The sequence below is a fragment of the Lathyrus oleraceus genome, chromosome 5 (assembly GCF_024323335.1).
Source record: "Lathyrus oleraceus cultivar Zhongwan6 chromosome 5, CAAS_Psat_ZW6_1.0, whole genome shotgun sequence".
NCBI lineage: Eukaryota > Viridiplantae > Streptophyta > Magnoliopsida > Fabales > Fabaceae > Lathyrus > Lathyrus oleraceus.
In genome coordinates this window covers 175,440,469-175,455,052 of record NC_066583.1, presented here as the reverse complement: position 1 = coordinate 175,455,052, position 14,584 = coordinate 175,440,469, and the positions used below count along the sequence as shown (strand labels likewise).

Below are 14,584 nucleotides of genomic sequence, written 5' to 3'. Positions count from 1 at the left end.
TATGACAAATGTTTAACTATACAGTTTATTCAAAGTTGGTCTAAGTTATGTTAAATTATGTAGTTTATGCAAAGTTGGTTTAAGTTATGTTAAGTTGTGCAGTTTATTCATAGTTAGTTTAAGTTGGTTTAAGTAATATCTGTAATATAACTGGTATGAACAAAACTAATCAAACCAGATCAAAGCTTATATGCACATAGTTAATATAACTAAACTAGTACAGATAAAATTGTTAAAACTTGTCCCATGTATGTTAAAACTAGTCTTAACAAAACTAATATCGATACCATTCAATTTAAACAAATTGATACATAATGGTCATGCTACATAAGTTGTCACTAATGCATAATTTCCTCACGGTCTTGATACATGAATTGCTACTAATACATAACTTGCCAATGACCTTGGTACATAACTTCCTACTAATACAAAATTAAAGTAAACTTAAAACTAATACAATGAAAACAAGAAAAAAATATTATCTTCAAAAAATTCTTCCAATTCATAATATTCTTCATTTGCATTTGAAGTTCCAACAAATCTGCCTTTTGTTGCTCATTTGTCACCCTTAGATTTTCAATCTCAATTTTTGCTGCATATATTTCTTTTGTTAACTTTTTCAACCAACATTTTTGCTTCATTATAAATTGGTAATTCTCATATCCCACTTCCTCATAGAACCAATAAAAAAAGTCACACCCAACTTCAATAGATCCTTGTGTAAATTAAGACACCAAAGAACAATGTTATACCAAAATTTGTCATGATAATGAGAAATCTTACCTTCAATAGATCCTTGTTTTCCAAAATTGCTAATTCTTGTCTCCCTGGGAAGAGCAACTAAGTTCCCACAATGACAACTAGGTTTTCATCGCAGATTGGAACTTGTGTATACCTTAGAATCAAAACTTTCAAAACTCTCATGTTTCACAATTGACGAACAACGCCTAGAACTCATGGTTTATAGAACTCGCGATTTCAAACAAAGGCGATGGCCACCAATGAAGGATTTTACCCTAATTAAATATAGAGTTCGTTCTATTCTACAGTCCTTTTCAGAAATTTCAAAGACAAAACAAAGAAGATGATGAATGAATGTCAACTCAATTGCAACAAGTACAAAAATATACATTGTTTGAGAGAATTTGACGTAAAAGACTTATATGGCGTTGTTTGAAGAGAAAAGAGATCAAATCAATTTTTTTAATAGTTAAGGGACCAAGTTGGACCCCGAGATAAAGATAATTGACAAAAAAAAATATTTATCTTACTTTTAATTAATTTATTTTTAATTATAACTGATTATAAATTTATTTTAAAAATTACAAATTAGTTTTTAATAATTTTGTAATTGGTCCTTTTAAAATTTTAAAATTTTTAAAATTGGTTTAGAATTTTCAAAATTTGCATTTTATTCAAAACTTTTAAAATTTATAAAAATAACCTAAACTTTTTTTAATGTATAATTTTAATACTCTATCTATAAAAAAATATTAAAAAAGAATGAATTTTAGTTAAAACATTTGAATTGTCAAAAAATTTAAATTTCTTAAAAAATTTCAATTACTAGATCCAAACACAATATTTAAGGGCTGTTTGGAGGAAAAATTTTAATTATAAATTTTTTTTGAGAAAATTTAAAATGCTCTAGTTCCAATATATTGTTTCGATAAAAATGGAGAATTTCTAAAATGATTAATATATGAAACATTTAATCTAAATTAAATTTAAAGATTTTCAAATAACACTTAAAAATAAATAATTTGAAATTTCTCCCATTTTATTTAATTTGAATTTTAAATTGATTATCATTAATCTTGTAAATTTTATAACTTAGTCCCTATATTTTTTTAAAAATTCTAATTGACCTCTAAACTTTTCAAAATATTACAACTTAGTCCCATATAATTCTCAAGTTTTATAAATGGACCCATTTAAATTGTTTAAAATTGCAATTTGATATTTAATTTTTAAATTTTAAATTTGACCAAAATTTTCAAAAACAACCAAAAAGAATTTAATAACGAACAATTATAATACTACGTTCAAATAAAAAAGTTCAATTAAAAGTATTTGAATTAATTTAAAATTTAAAATTTAAAATTTAAAACAAATTTTTAATTATTTTGTCCAAACATACCACCTTATGATCCTGTTGTAACTAATATTATTAAAAATGAATAAATTGAATATTATTCGGTTAGAGCGCGCACCCCAACACTTATGGGTGTTTATGGATATGACGAACTCGCGAATCCACTCACTAAACTCAATCCAATCCTTATTTTTACCCAACTCAATCATGTATGTGTCTAATCCGAACCAACTTATTCAAACCTATTGATATTTGGTTTGGGTAACAAGTTTGAAGTTTTAAATTCAAGAATTCGCGAACCCAAGTCATTGATATGTAAGGGTGTAGGTGGATCATAAAAAAATCAATTAAATCGACAATCCAAACCAAACCAAATCGAAATAAAATCGATTATTTTTTATTTAGTTCTAAAACCAAACTGAACCAATGAAAACCAATTAGGTTTGGTTCAATTATCGGTTTTAGCTTTTAGGAACCGCCAAATCGATGAACTGAACCAATTGATATAATTACTCTCTAAATATTTTATTTCACCCATCATTAAGCTCAAATTTTGTATCAGTCCAACAATTCTCCATTTTTATTTACACTTCATTTCTTTAAGCAAAACACACCTCTAGAACCAAACTCAAAACATAAAAAAGTAGACACTATAAGTCAAACTTGCTTTCATTGAATTGCTGCTCTCACTGTTCACCACAAGTGTTTCTCTCTACCTTCGTTCTAATATGTTATGGTCTTCTTCTTTGTGTTTAAGTTACTTTAGTTAATTTTCATTTTTTTTTTATCTTTTTTGTTTCTTCTTCAACAAAATTCCTTCTAGTCTTGCTACAAAATAGTTTTAATACATGTTTGAGGTGTGAAATATGTTAATTGATGTTTATTTTGTTCTGTTCAATTTCTTAAGCTTTCAAATTCATTCTTAACCTTCTAATTTCAAGTATCAACTTTTATGATAGACAACTTATTTCATGATGCAATGAAAATCATGTCACTATTTCATATGTATTAAGAGAAATTAGTAATTTGTTTGAAAAATAGAGCATGAAATAAATTACATGAAATATATTATATTAAAAAATAATAGCATAAAATACGCCAAAAAAAACACCAAATTGGAGAATAAATTGATTAATATAATATTTGAAAAAAACATTGTAAGATCAACCGAACCAAATCAAACCGAACCAAACCAATTAGTTTGGTTCGGATCCATTTTTGAAAAATGTTAAAAATCGAACCAAATCAAACCGATGAAGATATCATCGGTTCAGACCCTTTTTCGACTAAAAAACGATCCAAACCGAAACGATTACATCCTATTAATATGTCACACTATTTTTATTTCATTTTATTTATAAATTACATAGCATAATTCTCAAAATGCATATATTTTTTTAAAATATAATTATAATTTTTATTAATTGTAAAAGCTTAAGGCCAAATCAAATTTGAGAGATTAAATTTTTTAAAGAGATATATCTTATCTTTTAAATTATATTTTATACCATCTGTATATTTTTCTGACTTGATCTTAATCGTAAAATAGTTTTTAAGTATTAAATAATAAATTTTATTCAAATTAAATACTAAAATTTTGTGATTTTTTATATTTTTGTAAAATAAATATGTTAATTAAATTAATATTTTATTAAAAATTTAAAAATTATATTTAGTAGATAATCCACAAATCCAATCCAAGATAACCCAATAATAAATAAATTGATTTAGTTCAAATTCAATCTATAAAAAACGTGAACACTCAATTTAAACCAAATATTATAAATTTAATCAAATATTAAATTTAATCAAATTAGATTTAATCCAATCCGAATACAACCTTACATAACCTTCTATTTTTACCATCCACCTGTTTTAATTTTTTTAATTATAAAAAGAGAGAAAAAAATATAATGAAAATAGTACACAAAAACGACGTCACTTCAGGCACGCGCGACAGGCATTGTGGTTTTGAGACAGCGTCGTTTCCGCAGCACCGTGAGAAGAAAGGGTTATTCGTTCCCATTTCGTTAAGCCATTTTCCTGCAATCGAGAGAGAAATTGAGTAGAAATATACCAAAATGGGGTACGTGCTGAGAGTGAGATTAGCCTCGTTCTTCACCGGCGCTGCAACGGCGTCGTTTGGAGGTCTCTACATCCTCCATAGGGATTACAAACTTGCGCATCAATCCCTTACTCAACAGGTACGCCCAAAATCTCTTATCTTTTTTTTCCCAACATCCTGCCACAATATTCATCTTAATCACGTCGATTACAGTACCTATTAGTAATTGAAAGAGGATCATAACTGATCTGGCTATGATAATCATTTCTTAGTTGAATTATTGCGGTGCCTTCTGTTTGGCCTCATAAATATGATGTTATTGTATTATCTAGGGTTAGGGGCTTTTTTTTAGTGTTGTCAAATAGCAGCGCTATAGCATAACAGATTTTGATGTATACGCTATGAAAATAATGACACTTCCTAGCGCATTATAGTGGAACAATGTAGCAGTAGTAGGATTTAACATGGCGTTTTTTTGCCCGCAAGCCTCCATCAGCAATAGTGGGTGTAGCAGCCACTGTTGCGGCCCCAAATTGCAACCGCTTTTAGGATTTCGGGGGGAATTCCTCAAAGCCTTTCTTCAAAACCCTTGTATTTTGTAAGGGTATAAATGACCCTTTAAAGAGTAAAATTGTGTTCTTCAATCTATTATGTTGCACACAAACAATCGTTATGTTCTTCCTTCCTACTTTTGGTTCAGTTCTATTATTATTTTTCTTCTTTGTTTAAGTTTTATTGCTTCGTGGTTTACACTCTTTAATTATTAAGTAAGAAGATCTCTTTAATTGTGTGTATTTTCTGTTTTGAATATTTATGTTTACTTTGCACACAGATTATTAGTCCTTGCAATAGCGGCTATACTGCTATAGCATTTTAAGAGCTCGGTGCTATGCAACACTATCTGGGCTTAACAACATAGATTTCATTATTCCAGTTTCTGCTAGCAGTTATTGTTGTAATAACAAGAATTTAAGGATTTTTAAAAATAATAAAACAGAAGAGTCTACATGTGTGCTAAACATGACCTATTTATAAAATAGAATAAACTGAAGAATCAGTGAGCATTACTCTTATGTTCACCATAATATATAAACCTTTCAATATGCAAGCTAAGCTATTTTATGCCTCAATTCCTTTTTAAATTTTTATGCAGCATGCCTTTTTGTGTGTATAATTGACTCGTTTCAACCACTATGCAGCTTCTTTCTCCCAATCAGCTAGTAATAACACTGACAGACTCCGCCTAACAAGAAGCCCTTGTTTTTTAAACACGGCACCGACCCTAACATGTCGACACCAATAGTATTTTGAAAAAAAATGAATAAATTGTACGTAATCACATGTGTCGGTGTCAGACACACCTTTGTTTAGAAACGTCAGTGCTACATAGAGAATAAGTGTCACATTCAAATTTTTTAGAGGGCATTGCCGGGTGCAGTAGCCTAGGTTTACTTGCTAGAAGCAGCTACTGTAAACCAATATTTGATAAGTCACTCATCTCTTTTATACTTGATACAATCAACACATACTTGTTTCATATATCTTAATTTACTTTTAAGCTCGCCTTTAATTTGAGAAACATCTTTAAGAATGTTCTTTATGCTGCCTTCTTTACTGTATATTTCTTGCTCCTGAAATTGTCTTATTTCTCCCTTTCCAATTTCAAATAGCGTAGGGTCTCATAAATTTTCTTCTCTTTAAGACTTCTTTTGCAAAACGGAATATCACCCGTGTTATCTATCATATTTATTTTATTCCTTTAATTTTACCCTGCAATATTCTGTTTTACCATCTTGGATATATCATATATGACAAGTGGTCTTATTTTGTTAATTTTGGATTGTTTGATAGATAAACAAAACATACAGTTTCATGTGAGGTGTTTCTTTGGGACTTAAAGTTGGGGATGAATGAATCTAGTTAAAATAATCTGTGTATCCCGTTGTTATAGTCTTGGGGATTGAGTGTTTCAGTTGTTGCCAGCAATATACATTTGAAGGCATGTGTTGAAAATTAGCTTGATGCATGGGATGCATCAAGAGTTTATTACAAGCCTTGAACCATGGTTTAAACTGTGAATATGTTCACGATCAAGTAATGAAAACACAGTTGTTTCTTTTTTTCTAATTGTTCATACTACAAATGATTTTGTTTGCACACAGTTTGTTAGGATTACTCTATTAAATCATTAATCCAAATTACTTAGAATAAGTCTACACATTGAATTGAACCATATTGTTCACTTCATTCCTCTTGGGCAATAGTACATTATTAACACTTCTGTAATAATCTTTCTTCATTCCTAATGTGGTAAGGAGATGTATAGATTTGTTGCTTTAGAAAAAAACATACCAGTGGCTAGGTTGTAAAAGGGGAAACCTTTGGAGGAGATTTCTTATCATTCAATAAATTTGTAAGTTACATTTGTTTCTATCACTACTGTATTTCTTTTCCCTGGGTTCTAGTGGATCTCTTGTGGGGAAGAAATGGAGAATTTGAGGTTATTCTGCGAAGAGGTGACCAACAGGCAGTGATGATAACCTCGTTCATGCCTTTGTGGGAGTCTAGCATTTTCATGTTTAAGAAAATGTTATATCGGTTGATAAAGATGCAAGGACTTGATTAATGCAAAAGGGGCAGGAGGTGCCACCCCCTAAAATTGAAAAGTTTATTGAGGGAATGTGAGGAATCAGGCATACGTTGGATCAGTGGATGAAAACTTACATGCGTGATTGCGAGGCGAAAAGGGTGGAGACACTAAATCACCAGAGATGGCCTTGTTGCAGCAATATGAGGAAAATTTTGAAAGATTCAATAGGGAGTGTATCAACTGAGAATTCTGTTCTCAGACAGAGAGGATTGAATTTCCCAGTCCCGATGGCAGTAATCTGTTGGGATGAGTTACTGGGACGAGAGAAAAACGCTTTCAGGAGTATTAGACAAAGCCTTTGGAGAAAATGCTGAACAAACTTAATACTATGGTGGACATAACCTATCCCATTTGGATTATCTTCTGGTTGATAACAGTTTCTTGATAAAAATAAGTTTATGATTCTTCATTTATGGAAAAGTTCTTATAAGCTTCTGTTCAAGCATTGGCAGCCATAGAGATCCGGGTTATATGTCGTGTAGCTGCACTGCCACCGCCACCCCCACCATAGCCACATGCCATTAGCCGGCTTATAGTGCCCAACAGTCTGTCATTAGTAAAGCTGCCATGGGTACGTAAGACACACATCTTACTCGCATTGATGAATTCTAGTAAGCTATCAACATAGGAGGTAGGGGTTGTCAACACAAGAAGTAGAGGTTGTGCTTGAGTATTAGGTGAGATGGCTGCCTTCAATAATGACGGGCAGAATTAGCATCCTGCTAAGTGGATCTGATTCCCGATGGGCTTGCCCTAAATTGGTATCACTTTTTAGGTTCATGAGCAAGGAGATAGACATTGCAAATCAGCCTACTATGGTTAATATTTTAACTGGCCAAGCTCAAGCCTATAGGCAAATGAACTGCAATTCCGAAACAGGAGATGTTTTCTATGTCTTCCTCAAGCAGATTATTGCATTGGCTGTCCGCATGTCCAGTTTCAGCTTCCAATCACAGACTCCACAATCAAAGATCTCTTAATGAGAGGGCCCCCAAAGTTTTCCTAGGACTTGTGTCAAGTCCCATTTTCAAGCTCATGTATTGTATTTCAGTGTACTTAGGTGAGGAGGTTTTTTGCTGAGCAAAGAGCTGTTGGAACAACTTATCTAGTTTCTCCTAGTCCAATTCAAGGTCAGACCTCGTTGGGGCCAACCAAGAGCACATCTGGCCCTACCCAGAGTTTAGACAGGAAAGAGATGGTAGGGAGTCAAACTAGTTTTCGAACGGAGTAAGGTCCTATACTGACTGGTTTGGAAAATTGGTGATGTGAACCATATCGCTTGATCACTTTCAACCTTGAAGGCCATATGTTATAGGACTGGTAATTTGCTAAGATGAATTACTTGTATTATGCACAAAGAAGGGTTGAGCTCCAGCCAACGGTAAAGAACTAAACCGGTGTACAAAATGTGAACAAACTATCTAAGGCATTCAAGAGACTTTTTCTCCCCCACACTGTGACTTGCCCCCTAATACTTTTTCTAATAATCCCCAATACTAACCGACTTATATTTATCATTTCGATCTGTAACTAACTCCATCTCTTCTAACAGCTGTTGCTTCCTTACTAACAAATGTTACAACTATTAATTCCCATGAAGTCCTTACTAACGTACACTTTCTAGCCAAAGACAGCTGTAGGGGTGTGTAACTTTAAACACACCATTCTCTCTGGCCTTCACTAAATTGCTTTTCAACTCATCAAAAAGTTGAGCCCGCTCTTCAAGCAGTCGGTTATTCTTCGGATAGAAGGGTATAATAAAAGGAGTCCAGATAAGTTAGAGGATTAGGTAGGATAGTTTAGTTGAGGATACTTGATTGAATAAATAGAGAAGAATAATAAAAAGGAAACACGAGTATTTGTTACTTTGGAAAAATATAGTAGTGATTCAGTTGTAAAACGGGAAACCTTGAAGGAGAGTTGTATTTCCTATTTTCGACCATCAAATAAAATTGTTCCTTTGCGTTTGTTTGTTTTTATCAATTCATATATATATATATATATATATATATATATATATATATATATATATATATATATATATATATATATATATATATATATATATATATATATATATATATATAGGTTGATGTATGCCTAATTCCTGTGAAAAGCGGAAAAGGCTACTCAACCACCGGCGGCACAAGTCACAGCTACTCAGAGCAAGTTTTAACATTGTGCTATGCAGTGGAATATATATATATATATCCCACTGCATAGCACAATGTTAAAACTTGCTCTGAGTAGCTATGACTTGTGCCGCCGGTGGTTGAGTAGCCTTTTCCGCTTTTCACAGGAATTAGGCATACATCAACCTATCTAAACCATGAACTATTTCTTTATCCTTAAGTATTCTTGGCTATACACTTCCCTGGTCTCTACGAATCACTTAACAGTCAAATTTCTTTTTAGCATGGGAAGAAATGGCGGGGATTGTTTGACAACAGGAGTATTCATTTTTAGCACTCGTGTAGTGCTTCAATACGTTACTGAACTTTCTTTGCTTTTGCAGACGAATGGTCTCTACGAATCACTTAATAGTCGAATTTCTTCCTTGGAAAAACTCAAACAAACTGAAACTTCACAACAGGCAGAAGCTACAGAATAAGTATGTGAATCGAGGCATCCGTTGTAGTTAATTGTTGTGGTGGAAGTTTTATCGAATCTACTCACCGCGACAAGTGACTTTTCATTGGTTACTCTTGTAAGGAGCAAAGTTTAATTTCACTCATTTTATGGCATCTCATCTTGCTCAACTTTTTTACCGTAAGTGTTCGGACCAGTTCTGTATTCAGATGTATTTTGGATTATTACTTTTAGCTCGAACCATTTAGCTTTTATCACCACTGTGTTTGGGATAGGAGACAATGCTTTCTCTTTTGAAGCTGGGAATTGTGTTTCTATTTAGTTACTACATACTATATGGCTTGAAAATAAAATGATTACCCTTACACACCATAAAATGATTACTTTAACACTATTTCAGAGTTATAGGAATTTTTCAATTAAATATGATTCTATAATTACAAAATGAGTTTATAGATATTTATGAAGAAAATGAATCAGAAAGCTTTTGAATTTTTTTGAGGGATAAAAACTAATTTGTGACTGCCTAAAGAACTCAGTTGTTAAAAGATTAATTTTTATATTCTTTAAATATAATTTAAAAAACCAAAATCGTAACTTTTGTTTATTTTGTGAATATGATTTACTTTATTTTTTAAAAATTTGTGTCACTTTTACTTATTAACAAAGATGTAATATTTCTTCGATATTTTTATTATAGGTCGCTTTTGAATTTTTACACGTATTAAGAAATGTATTAAGAAATGTAATAATTGTAGTATGAAAAAGATAATTATGAAAGATTTTATAAAATTGTCTTTCATTAATGATATTGGAAAGATAAATTAAAATAATTGAAAGAAAAAAATAATAAATATTTAAGGATATAATAAAAAAAATAATATTAATGATTCATTAATATTATAAAATGACATGATATAAAATATTTTTTTAAAAAAATAATTTATAATAAAAATGAATAGATGGAGGTTATAAAATATTTTTTCAAAAAACGACTTATGATTATAATAAAAATGAATGGATGGAGGTAGTATATTTTTAAAGCGGACAGGAAAATGGATTTTATGGACGAATCCATCAAATCCAAGTCTCGAGAATAGTGATTATCCAAGTTTCGAGAATAGCTATTCTAATTATTTAGAATACATATGATACAATATACTTTTAGAAAGAATGAATATTTGTTAGGAAGTCTATGTATTTATTCCATTCACTTAAGGTTATATATAAACAAATTAATAACAAATTTCACTAATCATTGCATAGAAATAGAGAAAATAGTAATTAATTTTACTAAGATAGTAAAATTGCATAGAAATAGATAAAATATCAACGTACTAAAAGTAAAATAACTAGTTTACTAAGATAATGAAATGCTATAACAATATCCTCCCCTTCAAACATCTTCATATTTAATATTTAATAGGCAACTCTTTCTATTTGATTAAAATTTTAGCACCTGAGAACCTTACCCTTGATCATCTTCATGTGAAAAACAACTAAAAAGCAAATCAACTTAGAACTGGCAGAGATTGCCTTGGTGATGAATATTTCTCAAAAGGATAAGAAGAGGATTTTTTCTTGAGTAAATAGTCATATGCAAGAATCGTGAATGACTATGAACAATAGCAAAAAAAAAATCATTAATAACAAATTCGCAAATGTCATGCTTAGGAGGTAAGTTCATCCACTTGAGCATAATTTTAGGAAAAGAACATTTCTTATGTCGATCATATTCTTATGCAAAATAATCATGTATTCAATGCGTTACAAGATTATCATATATTCCCTAATGAAAAAGTAAATAATAACATAAGGAAATGTCATGAAATACTTCCGCTTGACTATATAAAATATTTATGAAATCTTTATTTTTGGATGGTACGTAGAAGTGGTGGCCTTAGAGACCCCATTAAACTCAAATAACTTAGTTTCCCTGTTTTATATCTTGAGAAATTTCTCAAAACCATGAATATATATGCTTCTAAAAATATTTTCATGTAATTGCCTTTGTTGGATTGTAGGAACTTCTCTTATATTGTCATGATTAAATTATTCAATTTTTAATGAAATTATGTGATGAAAACCTAAATTGAATGTATGTAATAAAATTGGAGCTTCAAATATATTATAATATTTAGGAATGAGATGTTCAAATCTTAATGACACTTTGAAAATTATTAACACGACTCTCTGCATGGGTCGCAAGTCGTATCACTAAATTACTTTTGAACTTATTTATGTACACTAAACATAATTGAACTTTTTGTTACTCATCTTGAGTAAGGGATATGATGATCAAATTAATGTTTAAGCAATTTCTACTAACCTTTTGTCATATCTAAACAATATGATATCGGCTGTTCTTATTTCTAACATTAATTCTTATGCATATGCATCCGCTACCTTTGTGTAAGATATGGGATCCCTTGAGTGGATTGTTTTTTTTACATGAATTTCCTTCACAAAAAAGTCTTGAAAATAAAGCCTATTACTCACCGCATTCAAAACATCTACATGTCATATTGGCATTTCATCAAATAGTTAGAGGATAGGAAGTAGTATTTTATTGGCAACAATACTTGAGTAACGGGTTATTGTGAAATACTTAGTGGTGGTAGTGAATAAAAATGGATTTTGTGATAATATCAGAATGTAAATCCTATTAGATGGTTCTGGCGGCGGATGTGGGTTATCATTAATACTCCTCAGAGGTTTGAGCAATCATCTTCTTGAAAATGCTTCTCTTTTGTAGAGAGAACAAAGTTTGACAATAGGTGATTGAGCGATATGAACTACGAAGTCTGCGATGAAACTACCATTGCCAATGCAATTTACACAACCTCATAAAACTGAAACAAAATAAAAATCAAATGTCTTGGTAGAAACGAGCATCGTATCGACCCATCGGGATGACTTTTTTTTAGACTAACGAGGTTTTTATGAACTGATTGTACAGACATACTAAATGTGTTAGATTGAAAATTTACCATCACTCAAGCGTTGAAGATAGAATGGCGAGGATTGATTTTGTGAAGAAGTACTTTATTTAATTGGAATAGTGCATGGAATCTCTTGGCATGCAATTGAAGGATATGGCCTTTGGATTTGCGGTTTACAAATGAAAAATTGCTTGCAATCTCGAACAATTTTGAGAACTTCTAATTGTGGTGCTTCATTTTTGCTCACTTAAGGATAACTCAATATAGTATTAATTATGGGTAGAGACCAAATTGCAAGTTAGGTAGGAACGTAGACATGTATGAAGCATTGGGGCTCATGCCCCCACTTACTCTATTTTTTTGTTTAGTTATGGTTCACGAATTGTAATATTTTTCAATAAATATAAACTATTGTCTCCTTTTAAATTAATGATTTTTTTTATCGAAAGTGTTTTGGGCCGACCATATCTCCCTCAAACCAACCATCCTGAGATAGATAACCTCAGGCTAAAGCTTATCAATCGATTACACAGTCAAATTTCAGAAAGTTTCTCTTACGACAGGACTATTATGTACCTTGCTGCATGAGAACCACATCTCAGACGCATTTAATGGTCCTTTGTATTCAACGCTTGAAAGATATCGATATCATTATTCATTTCCCCTATATATATATATGGAATGACGACATTTCAAGTAAAAAGTTTTGTAGTGTTATATTTGCAAAAAGCCTTGTCTAGGGCGATGCCCTGGGACCATCCTAGAAGAAGGTGACGATATGAGGTCGCCCGAAGGGAGGTATCACCTCGCCCTTAAGTCTTCCTCGCCCATGGAGGAAAAAAGTGGGATAAGGCGTGTCTTGGATAAAGAGAAATTCAGAGTCGTTACCGGCTCATGTCTCCCTTGAAAATATGGATTCAACTGTCCACTATTTGACTAGTTGGACAGTGGTCTTTCCTGAGAAAATCCTAAGTGCTGGAAACTCCTATAAATATATTAGCCTTCAATGGGATAAAGAACAAACTCTAAATCATACGCATTATCCACTACCCAAAGAGCATTACTCTCCCAGTAATTGTAACACATTATCAACCTAACCGTCCGCGTGCAACCCAACAACGTTAGCCACCAACAGGGCCGCTCATCTCACGTAAGTTGGTCCCTTAAGCAACCTCAAAAACCTCCGCACAAGGCTTCTTTCCGTTGTGATCAAACCTTCACTGCCCAAATTATTATATACCTACTAAGGCCTCTGAGTCTCTATGCCTTTGTAGAAGGGACACACACACCTTGTACTTTTTGAAAAATACAAGTTTCAAAAGCAATTTGAATACTCTATACTCTTTCACATACCGACTTGAGCGTTGGAGTACTAACCATGCAGGTACACCCCTGCTCCGTTGCATCAAAAGCTCAACTTTACTGTAACTTCCGTGTCTCTCTATATTTTTGGTTCACGAATGGAATATTGGCGTTGTTTGTAGGAAAAGACTTTTGATTCCCACATTTATTACGACTATGTACCTTCGAATTCAACTTTGAAGTGTGGAATTCTCTTCGACGCCTGGACGGAGATACATAAAATCAAACACAAAATTCAGTTGCGATCAATCGATTCGAACTTTGGATCTATCGCGGTTTATCGATTCTCAAAGTCTCCAATCCTCCACATCTCTGACTTCTTTAATTTGTGGAAATGAATATATCTAGAGCTTCTCGATCCGCCATCGCACGTGAAGCCTCCTTGGATGTGGCAGTCGTGTCTTCGACATCTTTCAATCGACCAAAAACCATTTCTCCTCTTGGAAAAGTGAATATCGGCATCGACGTTTCTCTATGACCACTTCTCTTTTGTCCTCTCCCTTCATTCATGCGCCGGATCCCATGTGGCTCCCTCCTAGCTGCTAGATGCGCTTAGTTTTTTGTTGACTTGAGGCCCATGTACATGGAGCCCCACCACAACTTGCGTGGACCCTCTTTTGTATTTGTTGGTTAAGACTGATGTCTTTAATCTTTTGATCCAACGCGTCTAGGTGGTCAAAACATATTTGACTCTTGGCATGGGCCTTGGAATTGATTGGGTTTTGCCCATTTTGGTTAGTTAACCATGCATGTTATTTCCCACACCTCCAGCCAACTAATGTTGACGTTGGGCCTTGGTCTGCAGGCCCATGTGCCCAAGATAAGGCGCCCCTCCACTTTTTCTTTTTCACCCTTCTCTTTTTATTTTATTTTCATTTGTA

General features: G+C 32.4%; 1 protein-coding gene across 1 annotated transcript; it reads left to right on the top strand.

Annotated features, from left to right (window-relative positions):
• Window positions 1-4,019: 4,019 nt before the first annotated feature.
• LOC127081453 (uncharacterized) lies at window positions 4,020-9,656 on the top strand. The gene is made up of 2 exons (XM_051021704.1): window positions 4,020-4,299; window positions 9,326-9,656. Exons 1-2 carry the CDS (start codon window positions 4,177-4,179, stop codon window positions 9,419-9,421), a joined length of 219 nt encoding a protein of 72 aa, XP_050877661.1. The 5' UTR covers window positions 4,020-4,176; the 3' UTR covers window positions 9,422-9,656.
• The last annotated feature ends 4,928 nt before the right edge of the window (window positions 9,657-14,584 follow it).